This window comes from Poeciliopsis prolifica, unplaced genomic scaffold, assembly GCF_027474105.1.
Source record: "Poeciliopsis prolifica strain line A6 unplaced genomic scaffold, Auburn_PproV2 SCAFFOLD059, whole genome shotgun sequence".
NCBI lineage: Eukaryota > Metazoa > Chordata > Actinopteri > Cyprinodontiformes > Poeciliidae > Poeciliopsis > Poeciliopsis prolifica.
In genome coordinates, this window is record NW_026562434.1 from 2,913,680 (window position 1) to 2,937,157 (window position 23,478).

General features: G+C 39.8%; 2 protein-coding genes across 2 annotated transcripts in view; both read left to right on the forward strand.

Moving 5' to 3' along the window:
* Positions 1 to 485: 485 nt before the first annotated feature.
* On the forward strand, positions 486 to 5,473 carry LOC129379617 (NLR family CARD domain-containing protein 3-like; the record flags this gene model as incomplete). The annotated part of the gene is given in 6 exon segments (XM_055060429.1): positions 486 to 2,269; positions 2,747 to 2,920; positions 3,533 to 3,706; positions 4,365 to 4,411; positions 4,555 to 4,885; positions 4,887 to 5,473. Coding segments are annotated over 6 exon segments (2,709 nt in total), but the record flags the coding sequence as incomplete, so codon positions are not given.
* A 9,010-nt stretch (positions 5,474 to 14,483) lies between these two features.
* The window catches only part of LOC129379650 (NACHT, LRR and PYD domains-containing protein 5-like), a 77,722-nt gene continuing 68,727 nt past the window's right edge, over positions 14,484 to 23,478 (forward strand). Inside the window, 2 exon segments of the mRNA XM_055060447.1 lie at positions 14,484 to 14,579; positions 14,714 to 14,833. Coding sequence (XP_054916422.1) covers positions 14,491 to 14,579; positions 14,714 to 14,833 — 209 coding nt within the window. The 5' untranslated portion in view covers positions 14,484 to 14,490.

Sequence of the window (23,478 nt, forward strand, 5' to 3'; positions counted from 1 at the left end):
AAATACTTTTCCATGAGTTCTGTTCAAAGTCACCTTCATGCTGCACTTTGTAGACCAGAGGACTGTCAGTCTGTCCAACATCCATCTGGTGTTTGGCTCCATGATTTTACTCTGATGTTTCCTTCATCTATTATTCTGTTCCAGCTGCTGGAGGACAACATTGTTACTTTTGTGAAGGAAGAACTGAAGAAGATCAAGAAAGTTCTGAGTCCAAATTACCCAGAACATTCAGAGAGTCAGAGAGACGATGAGGTGTTGGAAGGTGATGATGAAGAACAGAGGAGGAGCAGCAGAGAGGCAGTGATGAAGATCACACTGAACTTCCTGAGGAGGATGAAGCAGGAAAAGCTGGCTGACCATCTGCAGATCAGTAAGAGGATTTCTGTAGAGATTTGAAATGAAGGATAAAATACACATTTGTTGAAGTGATGTAATCAAATTCAAAAGATGATTTTCTTTAATATCTGATTTACGTTATTGTGTTAACAGCAGTTTGTCAACATCAACTTAAATCTGGTCTGAAGAAGAAGTTCCAGTCTGTGTTTGAGGGAATTGCTAAAGCAGGAAGTCTAACCCTTCTGAACCAGATCTACACAGAGCTCTACATCACAGAGGGAGGAACTGGAGAGGTCAATGATGAACACGAGGTCAGACAGATTGAAACAGCATCCAGGAAACCACACAGACCAGAAACAATAATCAGACAAGAAGACATCTTTAAAGTCTCACCTGGAAGAGATCAATCAATCAGAACAGTGATGACAAAGGGAGTGGCTGGCATTGGGAAAACATTCCTAACACAAAAGTTCACTCTGGACTGGGCTGAAGACAAAGCCCACCAGAACATCCAGTTCATATTTCCATTCACCTTCAGAGAGCTGAATGTGCTGAAAGAGAAAAAGTTCAGCTTGGTGGAACTTGTTCATCATTTCTTTACTGAAACCAAAGAAATCTGCAGCTTTGAACACTTCCAGGTTCTGTTCATCTTTGATGGCTTGGATGAGAGTCGACTTCCACTGGACTTCCACAACAAGGAGATCCTGACTGATGCTACAGAGTCCACCTCAGTGGATGTTCTGCTGACAAACCTCATCAGGGGGAAACTGCTTCCCTCTGCTCTCCTCTGGATAACCACACGACCTGCAGCAGCCAATCAGATCCCTCCTCAGTGTGTTGGCATGGTGACAGAGGTCAGAGGGTTCAATGACCCTCAGAAGGAGGAGTACTTCACGAAGAGATTCAGAGATAAGAAACAGGCCAGCAGGATCATCTCCCACATGAAGACATCACAAAGCCTCCACATCATGTGCCACATCCCAGTCTTCTGCTGGATCACTGCTACAGTTCTGGAGGATGTGTTGGAGACCAGAGAGGGAGGAGAGCTGCCCAGAACCCTGACTGAGATGTACATCCACTTCCTGGTGGTTCAGACCAAAGTGAAGAAGGTCAAGTATGATGGAGGAGCTGAAACAGATCCACACTGGAGTCCAGAGAGCAGGAAGATGATTGAGTCTCTGGGAAAACTGGCTTTTGATCAGCTGCAGAAAGGAAACCTGATCTTCTATGAATCAGACCTGACAGAGTGTGGCATCGATATCAGAGCAGCCTCAGTGTACTCAGGAGTGTTCACACAGATCTTTAAAGAGGAGAGAGGTCTGTACCAGGACAAGGTGTTCTGCTTCGTCAATCTGAGTGTTCAGGAGTTTCTGGCTGCTCTTCATGTTCATCTGACCTTCATCAACTCTGGGGTCAACCTGATGGAAGAAAAACAAACATCTAAGAAATCTCCATCATTTAATAAATCTGACCTAAAGTCTCTCCATCAGAGAGCTGTTGACCAGGCCTTTCAGAGTCCAAATGGACACCTGGACTTGTTCCTCCGCTTCCTCCTGGGACTTTCACTGGAGACCAATCAAAGACTCCTGCAAGGTCTGCTGACACAGACAGGAAGTAGCTCACAGACCAATCAGGAAACAGTTCAGTACATCAAGGAGAAGATCAATGAGAATGTGTCTGCAGAGAAAAGCATCAATCTGTTCCACTGTCTGAATGAACTGAATGATCGTTCTCTAGTGGAGGAGATCCAACAGTCTCTGAGTTCAGGAAGTCTCTCCACAGATAAACTGTCTCCTGCTCAGTGGTCAGCTCTGATCTTCATCTTGGTGTCATCAGAAAAAGTTCTGGATATGTTTGACCTGAAGAAATACTCTGCTTCAGAGGAGGTTCTTCTGAGGCTGCTGCCAGTGGTTAAAGCCTCCAACAAAGCTCAGTAAGGACACAGATTGTTAATGCAGTTATTGTTGATCAAGTGTAAATTTTTAATGATGTGCTAAATATTGATTCATGTTGTTTTAGTTCATTTATTGATGCATTGTCTCCCATATGTTGCCCACAGGGATACATGGGGAAGAAACTCTATTAATATGTAGCATTATCACCATAACAACCCCATCGTCATTATACATTATTAAAGAAGCAAAACTCATCTTTCTGCTGAAACTGAGATGAATTTAGTTTTATTGTGTAATTCAAAAGTTTTGTTGCCAGCCTTCCTGTTCTTTTTAGATCAGACCTTCAAAGATTGTGACCCAACCATTGACCAAATTAATTCACAACAAAAGGCAACATAAATATGTGCAACAATAGATAGTTCCTTCAATCTTTCAAAAAAGAACTTAATTGACTGGAAAGTAAAATATTTTATATGAATTCTTTAATAACATATTTTCCGTCCCTGTCTCCTCAGACTGAGTGGCTGTAACCTCTCAGAGAGAAGCTGTGAAGCTCTGTCCTCAGTTCTCAGCTCCCAGTCCTCCAGTCTCAGAGAACTGGACCTGAGTAACAACAACCTGCAGGATTCAGGAGTGAAGCTTCTCTCTGCTGGACTGAAGAGTCCAAACTGCAACCTGGAAACTCTCAGGTAACGCTGGGCTCTTGACAAATTGATGCATCTCAGGTGCAAAAAGAAGCATAATTACAGATCCATCCATCCATCCATCCATCCATCCATCCATCCATCCATCCATCCATCCATCCATCCATCCATCCATCCATCCATCATCCATCCATCCATCCATCCATCATCCATCCATCCATCCATCCATCCATCCATCCATCCATCCATCCATCCATCCATCCATCCATCCATCCATCCATCCATCCATCCATCCATCCATCCATCCCATCCATCCATCCATCCATCCATCCATCCATCCATCCATCCATCCATCCATCCATCCATCCATCCATCCATCCATCCATCCATCCATCATCCATCCATCCATCCATCCATCCCCATCCATCCATCCATCCATCCATCCATCCATCCATCCATCCATCCATCCCATCCATCCATCCATCCATCCATCCATCCATCCATCCATCCATCCATCCATCCATCCATCCATCCATCCATCCATCCATCCATCCATCCATCCATCCCATCCATCCATCCATCCATCCATCCATCAGACCTTGGTCTCTACCTCAATGTTCTCATTTTCTCATCATGTGATGAATTGTGTGTCTGCAGCTTATCAGGCTGTTTGGTCTCAGAGGATGGCTGTGCTTCTCTGGCCTCAGCTCTGACCTCCAACCCCTCCCATCTGAAAGAGTTGGACCTGAGCTACAATCATCCAGGAGACTCAGGAGTGAAGCTGCTGTCGGCTGGACTGAAGGATCCACACTGGAGACTGGAAGCTCTCAGGTATGGAGGAACCTGCTGCAGGAGCAGAGAAGGTCTGATAGAGGAGGAAGAGGGAGAAATGTCTTTAGTCAGTCTGCTGGGAAACATTTAGTAGGAAGCTAAATGTTTAGATCATCATCCAGTTTTCTGAAATATTCACAGATCAAATCTTTGATTCTTGTTGAATCTTTGTTGAATGTGATGCAGCTTCTCCTTTTTAATGTTTGTATTTCTGGATATTACAGTGAGGCCACAGCAGGTTTTCAGCAGCAGGGCTGTTTAGTGTTTCATTCCTTCATCTGTGTGTGGGAGTGTGGATGGATCAGGTATCCAGGTGTTGATCAGAGTTTAGATTGATTGTATTTTAATGCTGATTATTAAATCAGGTGGAGCTTCCAGAAATGTTTCCTTAGTTTCCTGATGTCCTTTTAGGCTTCAGTGAGTTTCTTCAGGTTGTTACTGAGGATTTCCTTTCTCCTCTCTGTTGGAGCTTTTCCTGTGTTTGGAGAAATGAGTTGTGCTGCAGCAGCACCAACTGTCCTTCCTACATCCACTGCAGTTTGCAATCCAGATGATGGACTGTTCCTGTCTCAGTGGAGGACAATGTGTGTCTGAGAGACATGTAATGTCCATTTGCTGCTGAAAGAGACTGATGGTCTGACCCCCCTCCTCCTTTCAGGGTGGAGCCTGCTGGAGGCCGATTCTTGACTCCAGGTCCATGGAGATGTAAGTGTGTTTTTCATCTGATTCATCACAACAAAGCAGCTCACATTCAACCATCTTCAAACTGTCACATCACTCATTCAGGAGTCAAAGTGTCAATAAATGATCAATAACTGCAGCTGGATTGTGTTTGTTCTCTCCATCAGATTCCTGTCAACTCACCATCGACACAAACACAGTGAACAGAAACCTCAAACTGTCTAAAGACAACAGGAAGGTGACATATGTTATGGAGTTTCAGTCATATTCTGATCATCCAGACAGATTTGATTTCTGGAATCAGCTGCTGTGTAGAACTGGTCTGACTGGTCGCTGTTACTGGGAGGTCGAGTGGAGAGGAGAAGTTTATATATCAGTGAGTTACAGAAGAATCGGGAGGAAAGGAAACAGTAGAGACTGTTTGTTTGGAGGGAATGATCATTCCTGGAGTCTGATGTGCTCTGATCATGACTGTTACTCTGTCAGGCACAATGACAGTAACTGATCTCTCCTCCTCTGTCTCTAACAGAGTAGCAGTGTATGTGGACTATCCTGCTGGCATTCTGTCCTTCTACAGAGTCTCCTCTGACTCACTGATCCTCCTCCACACCTTCAACACCACATTCACTGAACCTCTGATTCCTGGATTTGGGTTCTGGTGGTCCAGTTCTGGTTCCTCTTCAGTGTTTCTGAGCTGATTTGAGTCTAAAGAGTCTAAAGTTTTTCCTCCTGTCAGAGAAACTCTCTCACTGTTGAACAGATAGTTCAGTCTCTACAATCTATTTCTTGGTGAAACGATTCTGATTGAGTCCTTGGAAACTTTTTCTTCTTCCAGTCCTTTAAAGATGGAAGCTGAGATTATTCCAGGATTATTTCAGGATCATTCAGGATTGTTTCAGGACTATTGCAGGATTATTCCAGGATCCTCATGTTTTTCTGTTTGTTTCCAGTCAAAGCTTCACACTGAATATCAAGATGTTGTTTCTCTTATTTTTTTCTTTCATTCATCAGATTTCATTGAAATATTGATCAGTTTTTCTCAATCTGATCATTTTCTGTTTCTATCGGCTCCTATTTTTCTCAACATGTCAGATTTGAATATTAAATCTTCCTTTTGGAAATTTGCTGCAGTTTTTCTTCATGTATTTAAATTTTAAAAAAAAAATCTTCTGCCTTTGGTTGATTTGCTGCTCATTCTGTTCTTTTTCTGTTCAAATTTAAATATTTGCATTGAAAATATTTTTTTCACCAACTCTGCCTTTCAGAAAGTCCTAATTAAAGTAAAACATTCCCATCCCATGAAGGTCAGAGGTCAATGCTTTTAAGCAAAGTGGAACAATCTTAATATTTTCTGTTTCATTCAGAACTTCTACCTGAAACTCAGAACCTGCAGAACATTTTTCTCTTTGGAGAAAAAATCCAAAAGCTAACCAGAGCCAGCATTAATTAGCTAGCTAACCAGCTTAATGCTAGCTATTTAGCTAGCATTAATCAGCTAGCTAACCAGAACCAGCATTATTTAGCTTGCTAATGTTGTGAAAAACATCATGTATTCTAAACCGACAGACCAAAAACGTGCAAGCGCACGCAAATCAGCCAACACAAAGCAAATATACTTTACATTTTTATTCTTTTTTAGCACTAAAAAAGAGACGCTTACTATCACAGACTAGAAGTGTAAAAAAAAAGCCCTCCGAGTCTATACAACATATTATTAAAAACAGGAAGATTTGTTGCTTATGATCTCAAAACACGCCCAGTGGTCATCTGATGTCCTGCGTCACCTAAATCTATTTCCTTGGAGATGGGAATGAGGAGATGATTCAGTTTCTGTATCTGTTACAAATACAAAGGCCTTTGTGTGAAAGTATGAGAGTGTAATGTGTGTAGAAGCATATGTGTGTATTTGACCTTGATAAGCACCTCAACAGCTCCCCCTTTTGGTCTCAAAGAGACCACACAAATTAAGAGGGCTCTCCATCCTGAGTAGACATTGTCCCAATCTGGAAACATCCCCCGAGTCTCATTACTGATGTTGACTCGTCTTCAAACTTTGCTGTTGTCTTTCATGTCATTTCATTTCCATTTGTTGGGGGTAAAACAGATAGAACACCCCACGCCTCCGAAGGCGGCGAATCGAAATCACAATGTTCATCTTACAGGATAAACAATAACATACAACAAAATAAAATGTTAAAGGAAGTTTAATTGTTAAACAAAAATGTGAGGGTTAATGAACTGTAAATGAGTGCAATTTCAAAATAATATGTGAATGTTAATAAACTGTGACATTAATAAAATGTTAAAAATGAGTAATGGTTAAATAAATGTTTAAACAATATTTTAAATTGAGGACATTTAAAAATCAATTAGTGAAATCTTAGAGTAATAAAGTGTAAAGTGAGCAAAATATTAAGGTAATACTGTAAATCTCATCAAAATATAAGCTGAATAATTACTAAAATGCAAAATGCCTAAAGTGTTAGGTAATAGATTAATAAACCCAAAGTTAATAAGATCAACTTTAATATGAAGAAATGTTAGACAATACTTGAAAAGAGAAAATGCAAACAACAAAATGTGAAGATCCCAGGCTTCAGTGGTGTTTCAGCTGTAAATTGGTACATTAATCACAGAAGGCGCCTGCAGCCTCACATCCCAGCACACCCAGAAAAGATTAGACTTTATTCACTAAACACTGGAAAGTTGAAGTTCCACGGTCGTTTTACATTTCCTGGAAACAATTTGATAAGCAGGGGTTTAAATTCACTCCAGCTCCCCCTCTCTATGGTTGAAGTAATGCACCGCACAGCCAAGGACCTCAGACAAGGAACACAGCAGCAACCACAGGTGATCAGGAGAACAAAGAAGGTTGCTGCACATCTCAGCGATTTGCAAAGCAAATTAAATGTTTACCTGAATCTAAATTAACACTGAAAATCCTCTTCAGTCTGAATTCCCTGGACTGTTCTGTAGTATTTTTATTGGACAAACTACACAGGAAATTAGTGGTTATGTCACTTGGCTTTGGATGTTTTTTTTGTCATGCTTTTGGTTGTGTGAAATCTTATTGGTGTCAACAAATATGAGATATTTGTCAAAAAGATGTCATTTTATTTCAGCCTTCACTGAAGGCCTTGACTGGGTTAGGGACCCAAACAGCTCAGCAATTGTTGGAAAGAACATGACTTTACAGGAGCAGGAGGAACTAACTGAACTGAGACAAAATGGTGGTTTAAAGCTGAGCTTTGCTGATCGACCTTTGGACAGTTTTTGGTTTCACTGCTGCCAAGGAGTTCCCAGTTCTGGCAAACAAAGCTACTTTGACATTGCTCCCATTTTCCTCACCATATCTGTGTGAAGTGAGCTTCTCAAGCCTGGCTATTATAAAAACAGAGAGACTGAGAGCTGTGGAGGAAGAGCTTCGTGTGTCTTTCTTCAACTCCTGCCAGGATCTCAGCCCTGTGTTCATCCCAACATGCACAGGCTTCACACTAAGTGACTAAAATATACACATGTTGACATTTTGTGCTTCAACTCTTCACATGGAGTTATTTTCTGTATTCTGGCCAACAGAAAGCTTGTGGACAGAATTAGTTTGTAAAACACTGAAGTTTTCTACAGTGTTTTATAACTGCAGTTTAACCTCTTTAACTTTAAGACCACATTGTTGTGCCTCTGTTCAGCTGTATTTTTGAAGTGAACATGTTAAGTGCAATTTGAAATAAGAAATATAAAATATGACAAAAAATAAATATTTGTGTTTATTTGATTTCTATTCAAGACACTTTGATAATAATTACTATATATTTAATATCTGCGGCTATAGAGTATTATTTGTTTACGTTTTTACCAACTTACCAACTTTATTATAAAGCACTTTTGAACAACCACAGCTGAAACAGAGTGCTGTACATAAAATAGATAAAAACAAAAACAGTTTAAAACAACAAACATACAATATAAAACTAGATCTCGCTGGAGTTGAAAGCCAAGTAAAATAAATGGGTTTTAAGACGAACTTTAAAAGTGGACAGTGAAGGGGCCTCTCTGACCTGCAGGTCATTCCATAGCTTAGGACCCACGACAGAGAAAGCTCTGTCCCCTCTGAGCTTCCTTCTAGATCTCGGTACCTCCAAGAGCAACTGATCTGCAGATCTAAGAGACCGATAAGGTATGTAAGGGTGAAGAAGCTCAGAAAGGTAAGCCGGGGCAAGATCATGCAGCGATTTAAAAACAAACATAAGAATTTTAAAACGGATCCTAAATAAACAGGCAGCCAGTGAAGTGATGCCAAGACAGGGGTTACATGCTCTCGCTTTCGAGTTCCTGTCAAAAGTCTTGCAGCCACATTCTGAACCAGTTGCAGACGTGAGAGCAGTGACTGACTGACTCCCAAATATAGAGAGTTACAGTAATCCAGTCGAGTTGAAATAAAAGCGTGGATCACTGTTTCGAAATGCTGCCTTGAAAGAAAAGATTTTACTGATGCCAATCGCCTTAAATGATAAAAACTGGACTTAACCACAGCTCTAATTTGGCTGTCCAATTTAAAATCACTGTCCACCTTAAAACCAATATCTGTAATAACAGGTTTAAAATAAACCTCCAAGGGTCCCAGGTCAACAGAGGAGGACTCACAGGAGCCACTGGGTCCGAACACCATCACCTCTGTTTTCTTTTCGTTAAAATTTAAAAAGTTCAAAGCCAACCAAGCTTTAATATCACCTAGACATGCCAGGAGATGTTTGATTGACTGGACATCTTTCTGCTTCAGGGGCAAGTAAATCTGGCAATCGTCAGCATAACAATGAAATGAAATCCCATGTTTCCTGAAGATAGAACCCAGAGGCAGTAAATAAAGACAGAAAAGGATTGAGCCCTGTGGTACACCATATAACATTGAAGCAGTAGATGATTTTTGGTCGGTGGTTTGCCTCGTGATTCTTTCAATGAAAACAATGAACCTTGGCTCAGAAAAGGTTGAAAAACCCTGAGCTGCAGAACCGTCTGGGCCGGAACCATCTCAGAATCTAGCAGGTTCTGGAGGGAGAGAAGCCAGAAACAGGACATGATCGGCTTCGTAAAGGAATGAATCAGAACCTCGCTTCTTCTGCAGGAGGATTTCCGCATTGAAAGAGCAGACCGAGCGCCGGGACCGAGGCCCGCTGACACCAACCCGCCTCGCTCCATCATTGGCCGCTTCATGGATTACACCAGAAAAGAAGCGCTGCTGCAACGGTCCGGGTCACTAAAACACATCGTTCTCCAAGGGAAAACAATATACTTTGACTAGGACTTCTCTCCAGAGCTCCAAAAGAAGAGAGTGAGACTGCGGAGCTTCATCAAGCAACTTAAACGAAAACAGGCTAAATGTGGTTTTCCGGCGCAACTCAAAAACGAAAAGCTTCCCTCCTCTTGTGGACGCGGTACCGACGTTGGAGAGGTTGGACGTCTCGGTGCAGATGAGTGAGAGAGAGAGGATGGAAGCGGAGCCTCCAGAGAGGCCTGGACTCCGAGAGTCAACAACAGGAGACATGGAAAAGGGGGACAACCTGATGCACATCTAAAAGTTTACATTGAAGACTGAGGAGAACAAAATGTTGATAAACAGAGGAACTCTGGAGGATATAAGGGATGTTTTAGCAACAATTATTAGGGGAGAAGAAGACGTTATGGAAACAGCCAATGTTACATAGTTATATAGTGAATCTGCATTTCAAATGTTTCTGATCTAACGGGTCGCCAATATCACCTGGTTACTATCGTTCTCCCAATTGGGTGGAGATCTCAGCAGGGAATTATTGCTGTTCTTTGTGATCTGGAAGCACTTAGTGCTTTTTCCCCAGAGCGACTACGGGCACACGGCGCTCTGCCTTGGTTACATCGGGGGCTGGTCAGGAGGCCACCACAGATTATATGTGGTCTTAATAGAACCAGGCGGGTTGATGGGAGTCCTTGGGGCTTCATGTGTTCAAACTATTTCTGTGTTACTATGTTCTTATTCCTTGACATGTTTGTGGCCACACTGAGTGACCAACAGGAGGCAGAAACACATCAGATGCAACATCCAGAATTGAGGTCAAAGGGTCAAAAAGTAGAGGTTGAGGTCGACATGATTAAAACAACTATATATTATGAGTGATTTAAATATTGTGTTATCATGTGAGAGGACTGGGTCATCCGATAAAGAGGAAGAAAATATTAGCTGAATTAAAATGGCTTAAAAGTTCAATATCTCTATTGCAAGAGACTCATCTTAACGACTTGGAGCAGCAGAAATTAAAAACAGAGTCGGTGGATCAAGGGTTTTTATCCAGCTGTCCATAAAGCCGAGGGAGGGGCAATTTTATTATAGAAATAGTTCAAATTACTGTTAATGGCAAGAATACAAAGTGTAGACTGAAAAAAGTTCAGATAGAAAAACAAACTTTTCAAACTTTCACTCTTTTCTACATAAATCATCCAAATCAAAGCAGCAAAAATATTTCCTGTTTATTTTTCTAAAACATCTTCAAAGATTTCCAGCTAAGTTTGTAGAGAAACTAAAAAACATCATAAATCTTATTTTATTTGTTTAGCAAATATTTTAAAGAGAGAAAAACATTTTTATCTCCTCACTAAATTATTGCAAACTAGAAATCCCTCTAACTGAACTACAATTGTTTTAATATTCATCCTAAATAAATCATTTTCTATTAGTTTATAGTTTCTTTCATTTCTAACAGTTTCTTTACATCATGAAAGTTTATTATAGACTTTGTAATTAATCAATGTTGTTCTGATCTCTACTAAATCATAACATTTTAAAGTTTGCACTTTCATTTATTTATTTTCTTGATACTAAATATTAAAATGTTTCCATAATTTAGTGTTAATATTTTTGCCACATCATTAATATTTGTAATTCTCCTTCCATTAAACTGTTGCTGCTCCAAACTGACCAGATCAAAATAATGAATCAGCAAATAAAGTAAATGTTAAACAAATTAGATTCATTGCATAAATCATTTATGTAAAGTAATAAAGTTTAGGATCCAGTTCTGACCTTTGTGGTTTTCCACAGGTAACTTCTAGTAAATTATAATTTATATTATTTGTACATTTTGATGTTTTGAGTAACTTTTACCCCAGAATGTGAAATGAATCATAATTCAGAAATAAGAGAATAATTATATAAATATATATTGCAGACAGTTTATATGAGCTATAGTAATAATCTGTATTATAATAATGTTATTTCAGCTGCAGTAGTTTGGTGATATCAGGAACTACTGATTATTTTGTTTCTGATTATTTTCAGTTTGTATTTATAGTCAGTTCAGTTACTGCTGCAGGAATCAGCTGATATTTTTCTCTGGACTTTTTTCTCCTCATGATTCCATCATGAAACATTTTCATCAGAACTTCTCTTTTCCTCATGAAGGTTTTATCAACACGTCTCTAATTTCACTGCAGATTTTCTGCTGCTCTGAAAGAAGAAAACTGAAAATCATGTGAGTTGTGATGTCATCAGTCCCACCACATCCCTCACATTTACTTTCAGTTTTAGAGTCAGACTGTTGTTCAGATATTCTTCATCAACTCTTTGGATCATTTGATCAAACTGTAAGTTTTCTTGTTTTTTCCTAATTGAACTTTGATTTTCTTGTTTGTTTTTTCTCTCATGTTTTAAAAAAAATCCACTTCTGATTTCTGGTCAAAGTTTCGTCTCTCTTCCTTTTAAAGTTTAATCTTCAGGATTATTAGATTAGTGATGAACAGCTGATGTTTCTTTGGTTTTTCTCTGAACAAATTATTTCATGTTTCTATTTCCTGGATTCAAAATTTGAGTTGTTTCCCAAAAAAAGATAAAAGATTAAACCATGATTTATCAGATCTTGACTTAATTACACCTTGATTTGGTTTCTCAAAAAGCAATAACACATATGTTACATTAATCCAATTATCCACATATGTGACAATTTATCCTCTGCCAATAATCTGGCAGAGGATAAATTGCTGTTCTTAGTTCATCCTGGTTCCCCAAACCCATCAGAAACCAAAGTGTTTATCATGATTCACCATCTTGTCTGCATGTTTTGGTCTTTTTTCCCTTTCTGAAAAAATGCTGCAAATTCATGTTGATATTCAGTCATGTACTATTATTATTTTTAACATTATGATGGTAGAAAATACGCCAGACTCAGATGACAATAATTGTTCTCACTATTACACCTCAATGCCAACTCCAGACAGACAAACTTATGATCGGTTCTGCTGAGCTGAGCTTGTAAATTCTCCAAGGTTTATTCCTGAGGTTTCAGGAACTGCAACTGAACTGTTCCTCTCAGAAAGAACCAGTTCTTGTTTGTGGTTCTGCTCACACAGCATCTGAGTCTGAATGTTCACAGCAAGGCATTTCCTTGTATAAGACAGGCAGCCTCTCAATGGGCAGAACAGCTGCCAATGTTTTCTGGATTGTATGATATACCAGATAACTGACGAGCCCAAAAAGCAGAAATCCTGTTATCATACATTTAATTATATAACATCTCAAAATCCTCAACCAACAATATGGACAGACGGAGGGTCTTCCACTACATAATGAATCCAGGGATTCATTATGTATAAATATCCTGTTGGGTAAAAAAGGCTTTCCTTTGCTCATTCTCCTCATCAAACCCAGATCCATTGTTTACAATTTGGAAGATATGAAAGAGGATCCAAAAGTGATATTAGAAAACACAGAGCAAAACGCACAGCAGATGAAGAAGATAATAGGAGAATAAAAGCATAAAAGACAAATAAATAAACACTATCAGGCCCCCACATTATAATGTTGACTTTCTGATTTATAAATTTAAAGTTGTTAAATTGAGCAAATGGCATGATTATGATGATTTTAATAGGAAATTGTTTGAAAATGTACATTTTGAGCAAATTATGCCTTCAATCATTCAATCCACTATTGGTTACTATTGTACCAACAGTTGTTTTGCCTTGAGTTTGATGTTCTTCAATTCCTCATAATCTTCTATCAAAAGATGTTATTTGTTAGGTGTGCGGTTTGGTGAATGGAAATGATCTATTATAGCATCAGTGAGCCTGTGAGCGAACTCATGGTTTCTTTAAGACATTTGTTAACATATAGTCATCTGATTTATTTAGGCCGGGCTCAAACTAAGTGAGTCACACCTCCTTAGTTTGGGTTCTTCTTGTGAAATGGATAAAACTAGAATGAACTGATGGCGTTGTGTCAAGCTTGGCTTTATCTCTGATCCTGGATTTCTGAATCAGACTTTTGTAAGAGAGCTCTCCACCATTAAATTCATATGCAACAGTTTCCTGCTGCTTCCTTTCAATATAAAATATTAAAATGTGTTTGATTCAGTCAGAATATTAACTTTTTAATCCAACTCCTTCACTGGATTGGCAGTTTTGTGCGGGCCTGAATCACTGCCAACAAAAACACACAAAATATGCATCCAGTTTTTCATTTTTCCTTGCTCTCTTTTTTTCCATCGTTTTCACTTTGACGCTCCATGGAGCTCCACTCATATCAACGTAGTCCATAAAATGTTCTCGCTAGTTAGCCATCTGTTGCCAAGTGAATCATGATGATGTTGGTGGACGGCTGGAAAGAAGCTTCACCCAGAATACACTTGGATACAATATGGATGATCCACTTGTAACTTTGTGTCATAAAGTTAAATATACTAAAAAATTAAGCCAGTCATGGAGCATTTTATAAAATATTTTTATTCAATATTTTACACCTACTATGTCATTAAAACAATGAGACAATGTCTTGGGCAACCTACTAAATAATCCAAATTCCTCTAATTCCCATCAGACGTGATAAAGGCTTGAATTTGTCTCTATGGACTGATAGTAGAAGTGCAGCAGCTGATGGCAGCTTCCTCTGCTCTCTGCTGTCTGACTGCATTCACCTGACACTGATACGAAGCAGAGAAGAAGAGCCAATCAGAGGAGGAGCAGCTGATCTTTTTCCAGCACTAATGATGTAAAGGATGATCAGAGTTGATGTGCAGATGAATGATGTGTGTTTCCTCTGCAGGTGAAGCTAGAAAGTGTGTGTGAACTGATGTGGATTCAGCAGCATGGATCAGTGTGAGGACAGAGAGGAGGGAGTCCCTCCCTCTAAAACCACTCTGTGTGGGGAAGATGAGAGCCAGAGCAAAGGTCAGAGGTGAGGTCACCATCTCTAACTGTCCACAGCCCTTTTCACACAGCGTTCACTATATCAGGCCAGAACAGACGTGGTGATGAAGCTGCTGCTGCTCCTCTTTGCTGATTAAGTTTTAATCATCATGTTTATGTCAGGATCCATCAGAGACTCAAACCAGAACCAGAACCAGAACCCAGCTGTGTCTCCTTTAAGAGTGACTGGTCAAAGGGTGACATCATGGACTTTAAATCTCCTGGATCTCCACCATCAGAGAGGTGAGCTGTTTCTAACTGCTGTAACTTCTGTTTATATCTGTTATTGTGGCCATGTGATGATAAATTCTATTGGGTTCTGCTGTAATGGGAAACATTAGACTGAATATCAGGTTATTTTCTTTAATATGTCACATCAATACATTGATGTCTCTATATTACATGGTTCAATAATCAACTTAGGAACTTTGTATCATGGACTTTATTGGTCTCTATAAGAGCCAAATATGTGTATTTTGGGTTTTTGGTAACTAGATGTGACAATGGCCTCCGGTATCTGAATCAAAGCTGATAGGTGTTGAACCCAGAAGGCCATACAAGTTATTGACTGCTGTGGTGGAGTCATTGTTAACGCTGTTGTCATGTTTACTGGGGGCTGCACAGTGGCACAGTTGGTAGCACTGTTGCCTACCAACTCGATTCCCGGCCCGGGGTCTTTCTGCACGGAGTTTGCATGTTCGTGCGTGCGCGTGTTCTCTACGGGTTCTCCGGCTTCCTCCCACAGTCCAAAAACATGACTGTCAGGTTGATTCTTCTTAGGTGTGAGTTTGTGTGTGCATGGTTGTTTGTCCTGTTTGTCTCTCTGTGTTGCCCTGTGACAGACTGGCGACCTGTCCAGCTGGAGATAGGCACCAGCACCTCCCGACCCCGTTAGGGAGAAGGGTGATGGAAAATGGATGGATGAATGTTTACTGGATTAATTGGATTTTGTTCACAAATGGTTTCATCTGACTGGAATAAATTCGAATTTGAACAACTAAGGGCAACCTCTGGGATTGACTTTACATGCAATGAATAAGTACAACGTTAGCAGCTCAGTTCGTCTTAAAAAAGCCGCAACAGATAAAAGCTTAACACAGTATTAAACTGGCTACTACAGTCCAATGGCTGCAATAAAGTCCAACTAGATTGTTGGTAAATTAATAAAAGATCTTTGGAGTGTTAATCAGGTCCGTTTAGATCCACAATCTCTATCCATAGCTTTCCCAGGTCCATCTAGTTAACATAGGTCTAGAAATCCCATCTGATTTCCAGATGTTTCCCTGATATCAAATAAACAATCATTCATGTAGTGATAATCCTCTCTACAGACCAGAACTAAAACATTACTGCTGATGAATAACAGGAAACAAAATATCTAACCAGAATAGACTCACTTTTCTGCTGTAACCTCTAAAATATAAAATATAAAGAACAAGAAAATCCTCAATCAGGACATAAACTATTATGTTGACATGACCTTTGAACCACACATTTAACTGCATTTAATTCTGTTTTCCATCAACTTAATTTTTCCAAATGAAACAGTCACATTAATTTACACAAATATTATTATTATCACATAAACAAAAAGGCAGAAGTGAATTTAATGTCTAGGTTGATATTAATATTGTTGTCTAAATCTGATGAATGATTAATGTTGAAAGAAAATGTTTACATGGATTTTGTGATTCCTATTTCAAACATCACCCAAAATCTCAGAAACAAATCTTTCTGCTCTTTAAACAAGACGGACATTATTCAGGAGGATCAATGATCAGGAATGTGTTGGAGGATTGGACCGGTTCTGATGGGAATCATTTAGAACATGAAGTTGATGAAGTTCTGTTGTGTCTCAAATTTCTTTATTTTACAAGGAGTCAAAATAAAAATGATCTTTAAATTAAACCTCCACAAAAGATTTATAGTAGATGTTTTTCTATCAGGATCCATCAGCGAATAAAACCACATCCAGAACCAGTACCAGTACCCATCTGTTTCTCCTTTAAGAGCGACAAGTCAATGGATCGTCCTTTTACCTTTAAATCTCCTGGATCTCCATCATCAGAGAGGTGAGCTGTATCTAATTACTGTGACTGTTCTGATTATATCTGTTATTGTGGCCATGTGATGATAAGTTCTGTTGGGTTCTGTTGTCATGGGAACATTAAACTGAATACCAGGTTATTTTCTTTTAATATGTCACATCAATGACATTGATGTCTCTATGCTTATATGGTTCAATAATCAACTTAAGAACTTTGTATCATGGATTTTATTTATATTTGGTTCTATAAGAACCAAATATGTGTATTTTGGGTTGTTGGTGACTAGATGGGACAATGGCCTCCAGTATATGAACCAAGAGCTGACAGGTGTTGAACCTTGAAAGATATACAAGTTTTTGAGCGCAGAGTGCTGTTGCTGTGTATCATGGAATAAATGGATTTGTTCAAAAAAGATTCATCTGACTGGAACAAATTTGGACAACAAAGAAAATCTCTGGGATTGACTGTACATGCAATCAACAAGTATAAAATTAGCCGATCAGCATGTCTTAACAAAGCCACAATGGATCAACGCTTGACTATTACTTACTACAGCCAGTTTCATACTGGCTACCAATGGCTGCAATGAAGTCCAACTGAATTTGGTAAATCAATGAAAGATCTGAGGTGTATTGTGGTGGCGCAAGGGTTTAGCACGCCCCACGTTTGTCATCTGCCCTCTTTCCTGTCTGCCTACTGTCTAAAATACGAGCTACTAGAACTGCAAAAAGTCTTTTCTTACAGAGGGTTTGATCCATTATCTACAGAAATCAGCTGCTCTGTTCTCATGAAAACACCTTCATATCTTTATGTCTGGATGTTGATGATGATGTTCTGTTGCTTCCTGGCTCCATGTCAGACTAACAGTGGATCACATTTCCACTGGGAAATACCTGGTAAAGCCATTCTGGTCCATCAGGACTTGGTTCCTGTGTGCATTGTGAGAGCAGTTCAGCAGGGAAGGAAAGCTTCATGATGTGGTTGGTGAGATCTGCTGGAACTCAACCAAACTGAGCTGATGTGGACCATCAGAGGTTCTGCTGGTTCTTAATGGGATCAGCAGGAACATTAAATCTTTACAACTACTTAGATCACCTGGTTCACTGCTCACATCCAGATATCACTTCATGGACCTTTACCTTCTGATTGTCTCTGTGTGGACAGAAACAATGTGAGCTCACTGGCTTCCAGGGATCTACAGGATCCATTTTAAAATCCTCTATAACATCCAGGAGAGGATCCCAGATGGAAACACACCCACATATTTCAGACCTCCTCCATGTCCACATCACCTCAGATCTAGTCATCAGAACCTGATGGATGTCTCACACTGTCCTGAAGACCTGTGTGGACAGAGCCTTCACTTCCACTGTCCCCAAGCTCTGGGAAACTGTCTCCACCAGCATCAGATCTGCTGACAGTTTGGACTGTTTGAAGTCCAAGTTCAGCACCAATTTTTTTGAATGCCTATTGGATGATTCTGGTGTTGTTGTTTTATTACTTCATCTGTGTATTTCATCTTCCTCTTTCTAATGTCTTTGTACTATGTTTCTGTGATAATCAATTTTTCTGCTTTAAGGGATTTTATTGTGAAACTTTTGATGATTTAATCTGTTAATTGTTGGATGAATATTTCCTGACTTCCTAATTGTTCCTCGTTCCTCCACAGAGTGGACCAGCAGAGCTCAGAGGTTCTCAGGGGTCCATCTGTCCAGCAGCATCAAACACAGCTGGACTCCATATTTTTGGTCTGTATATGAACAACAAATACTTTTCCATGAATTCTGTTCAAAGTCACCTTCATGTTGCACTTTATAGACCAGAGGACTGTCAGTCTGTCCAACATCCATCTGGTGTTTGGCTCCATGATTTCACTCTGATGTTTCCTTCATCTATTATTCTGTTCCAGCTGCTGGAGGACAATATTGTCACTTTTGTGATGAAAGAACTGAAGAAGATCCAGAAAGTTCTGAGTCCAGATTACCCAGAACATTCAGAGAGTCAGAGAGATGAGGTGTGTTGGAAGGTGATGATGAAGAGCAGAGGAGGAGCAGCAGAGAGGCAGTGATGAAGATCACACTGAACTTCCTGAGGAGGATGAAGCAGGAAAAGCTGGCTGACCGTCTGCAGACTAGTAAGAGGATTTCTAAAGAGATTTGAAATGATAGATAAATTACACATTTGCTGTTGATTGAAGAGATTAAATCAAGTTTATTAACATCATCTTCAGAAAATAATTTTGTTTAGTTACTAATTTTACTCTTTGTGTTATTAGAACAATTTGCTGCAGTTTGTCAACATCAACTTAAATCTGGTCTGAAAAAGAAGTTCCAGTCTGTGTTTGAGGGGATTGCTAAAGCAGGAAGTCCAACCCTTCTGAACCAGATCTACACAGAGCTCTACATCACAGAGGGAGGGACTGGAGAGGTCAATGATGAACATGAGGTCAGACAGATTGAAACAGCATCCAGGAAACCACACAGACCAGAAAACAACAATCAGACAAGAAGACATCTTTAAAGTCCCACCTGGAAGAGATCAACCAATCAGAACAGTGATGACAAAGGGAGTGGCTGGCATTGGGAAAACAGTCCTAACACAGAAGTTCACTCTGGACTGGGCTGAAGACAAAGCCCACCAGAACATCCAGTTCATATTTCCATTCACATTCAGAGAGCTGAATGTGCTGAAAGAGAAAAAGTTCAGCTTGATGGAACTTGTTCATCATTTCTTTACTGAAACCAAAGAAATCTGCAGCTTTGAACACTTCCAGGTTCTGTTCATCTTTGATGGCTTGGATGAGAGTCGACTTCCACTGGACTTCCACAACAAGGAGATCCTGACTGATGCTACAGAGTCCACCTCAGTGGATGTTCTGCTGACAAACCTCATCAGGGGGAAACTGCTTCCCTCTGCTCTCCTCTGGATAACCACACGACCTGCAGCAGCCAATCAGATCCCTCCTCAGTGTGTTGACATGGTGACAGAGGTCAGAGGGTTCAATGACCCTCAGAAGGAGGAGTACTTCAGGAAGAGATTCAGAGATGAGGAGCAGGCCAGCAGGATCATCTCCCACATGAAGACATCACAAAGCCTCCACATCATGTGCCACATCCCAGTCTTCTGCTGGATCACTGCTACAGTTCTGGAGGATGTGTTTGGAGACCAGAGAGGGAGGAGAGCTGCCCAGAACCCTTACTGAGATGTACATCCACTTCCTGGTGGTTCAGACCAAAGTGAAGAAGGTCAAGTATGATGGAGGAGCTGAAACAGATCCACACTGGAGTCCAGAGAGCAGGAAGATGATTGAGTCTCTGGGAAAACTGGCTTTTGATCAGCTGCAGAAAGGAAACCTGATCTTCTATGAATCAGACCTGACAGAGTGTGGCATCGATATCAGAGCAGCCTCAGTGTACTCAGGAGTGTTCACACAGATCTTTAAAGAGGAGAGAGGTCTGTACCAGGACAAGGTGTTCTGCTTCATCCATCTGAGTGTTCAGGAGTTTCTGGCTGCTCTTCATGTTCATCTGACCTTCATCAACTCTGGGGTCAACCTGATGGAAAACTCATTTACACTTCAGACAGCCAACTTATTTGAGAAACCTAAACTAAATTCTCTCCATCAGAGAGCTGTTGACCAGGCCTTACTGAGTCCAAATGGACACCTGGACTTGTTCCTCCGCTTCCTCCTGGGACTTTCACTGCAGACCAATCAGAGACTCCTACAAGGTCTGCTGACAGAGACAGGAAGTAGCTCACAGACCAATAAGGAAACAGTTCGGTACATCAAGGAGATTATCAATGAGAATGTGTCTGCAGAGAAAAGCATCAATCTGTTCCACTGTCTGAATGAACTGAATTATCGTTCTCTAGTGAAGAATATCCAACAGTCTCTGAGTTCAGGAAGTCTCTCCATAGAAAAACTGTCTCCTGCTCAGTGGTCAGCTCTGGGTTTCATCTTAGTGTCATCAGGAAAAGATCTGGATGTGTTTGACCTGAAGAAATACTCTGCTTCAGAGGAGGTGCTTCTGAGGCTGCTGCCAGTGGTTAAAGCCTCCAACAAAGCTCTGTAAGGACACAGATTGATAATGCAGTTATTTTTGACAGAAATATGCTAATTCTGAGATAAACATGTATTGATGTTTCAGATTATTTATCGGTGTATTATCTCTTCAAAGTATCTAAATTGAATAGTATTTCAGATTTTGTATTACTTCAGGTTAACTTAGAAAGTGAGCTATTACTGTTACAGGTTAATTTTCTAAACTAAAGAAAAGTAACTGTTAGAGATGGTCAATGAAGTGGAGTGATATTTTATGCAATATTAACACAGGTGTTATGCCAGATTTACCAAGACTTTATTTTATAATTGTTTTTTTTACCAAATTATAAGAATAATTTCAGATTATAACATCAATATGTATAAGAATAATTCATGGATTACTTCATTACTAAAATATTTGTTTTCAAAATCCCTAGCAAGATAAAGTTTTCAGAAAAATATTTTTGATGCGAAAAAAAATAAAATTATGAAGAATTGTTTAATAACAGATTTTTCTTCCTGTCTCCTCAGACTGAGTGGCTGTTACCTCTCAGAGAGAAGCTGTGAAGCTCTGTCCTCAGTTTTCAGCTCCCAGTCCTCCAGTCTCAGAGAACTGGACCTGAGTAACAACAACCTGCAGGATTCAGGAGTGAAGCTTCTCTCTGCTGGACTGAAGAGTCCAAACTGCAACCTGGAAACTCTCAGGTAAAATGTTCTCAATCCTGGTGAAACCAGATTTCTGTTCATTACCTGCTATAAGATATTATGTAAATTTTATTTCAGTATCAGATTATAACATCAGTAGATGTCTGACTGTGATGAGGCTAATCATGCTAAGTCTTGACACATAAACTCAGCTGGTTTTCATTTACTTCATGCTGAAAGAACCAAGAAGAGGTTTAGCAGCACCATGTCTGTGAAATATAACTACCAGTAATGAATAGTGAAGGTTCAACAGCGAGAGGAGAACCAGCATCTTTCACTGCCAGCTTGAAGACTTTTTCTAGTTATTTCTGACCGTGATGGTAATCCAGGTGACTGTTGGTAGTTGAGCTACTTTACCTGCTGTCTGGTCGCTCAGGATATCATTTTGTTCCTGCATTGAGCCTCAGTGTAGCCAAACTCTGTCAACTGCATGTTTTTAAATACCTTATTAGATTCATTGTATTGATGGATTTTAACATGCTTCACCTCCGAGGCAATTTTCCGCTGCAATACACAAACTTCCCCATTCACTATCAGAGTGTTATAGTTCCTCATGACAGGATTTGTTGCTGTGCAGTGAGAAGGAAAGAGGAGATGAGCTGCACATGCAGGAGGAGAAGGTAGATAAATGTGATCAGCAACAGGAGACTGTGATCGATGATCAGACACTTTTTTACAGAAATCAGCTGATTGATAGGTAACCGATCAATCAACTGACCACTGATAAATTCATAAATATCATGTTAGGGAGGTCTAAGGATGGAAATGCATGCGCTTATTTTGCAGAACAAACTTTGGGATTAAATGGACTGTACAACTTTGCAAACAGCAGCCCATTAAAACATTAGGATTTTTTCACCTGGTGCTTAATGTACCTAGAAAACCAAACCATCTACTGGTATTTACTGATTATTTATCAGTACATTGTTTCCTCGTCTACTGCTAGCAGGTGATGAGTAAAAGAGAGACAGACTCTTGTTAGCGACTGAATTAATGCAGTTTATTGTATATTTTAATATTTCTCTTGCCAGTGTCCTTGTTGCCTGTAGTTCAGTTCTTCAAGTCTTGAGTCCCAACTATAGAATAAACCAGTTCAAAATAAAGATATCATATAGTTTAGAAAAATATGACTTATTCTTCAAGTCCAAGAAGAATATTGTTGACTGTAAAGTAACACAAACATTTGATGGATTAATAACAGATTTTCCTCCCTGTCTCCTCAGACTGAGTGTCTGTAACCTCTCAAAGAGAAGCTGTGAAGCTCTGTCCTCAGTTCTCAGCTCCCAGTCCTCCAGTCTCAGAGAACTGGACCTGAGTAACAACAACCTGCAGGATTCAGGAGTGAAGCTTCTCTCTGCTGGACTGAAGAGTCCAAACTGCAACCTGGAAACTCTCAGGTAAAATGTTCTCAATCCTGGTGAAACCAGATTTCTGTCCATTACCTGCTATAAGATTATGTAAATTTTATTTCAGTATCAGATTATAACATCAATAGATGTCTGACTGTGATGAGGCTAATCATGCTAAGTCTTGACACATAACTCAACTGGTTTTCATTTATTCCAGACTGAAAGAACCAAGAAGAGAGGAATGTAGAAAGATGGAGATCAGGCTTTAACTGTTAGTGTAACGCTGGACACTTGACAGATTGTTGCATCATCAGAGTACAAAGAAGCATTATTGCAGATTCTTCCTCCAACCAATTGTTAGACTTTCTCATCCATTTTACAAATAACAAATTTAGATTTTTATTACCTACAGAAGGAAATACAGTTTTATTACTTTTTAATGTTATTAACAGGTGAATCTCCAGTTTCTTGTGCGTTTTCTTCTCGTGAAAATATCCAGTTCAGATCTTGGTTTCTACCTCAATGTTCTCATTTTCTCATCATGTGATGAACTGTGTGTCTTCAGCTCCACTGGCTCCCTGTTGCTCAAAGAATAGATTTTAAAATACTGTTGTTAGTTTACAAATCACTGAATGGTTTAGCACAGTACATCAGAGATCTGCTGTTGTTGTATCAACCTTCCAGACTCTCAGGTCTTCTGGTTCTGGTCTGCTCTGCATCAACAGAACCAGAACCAAGAGGAGA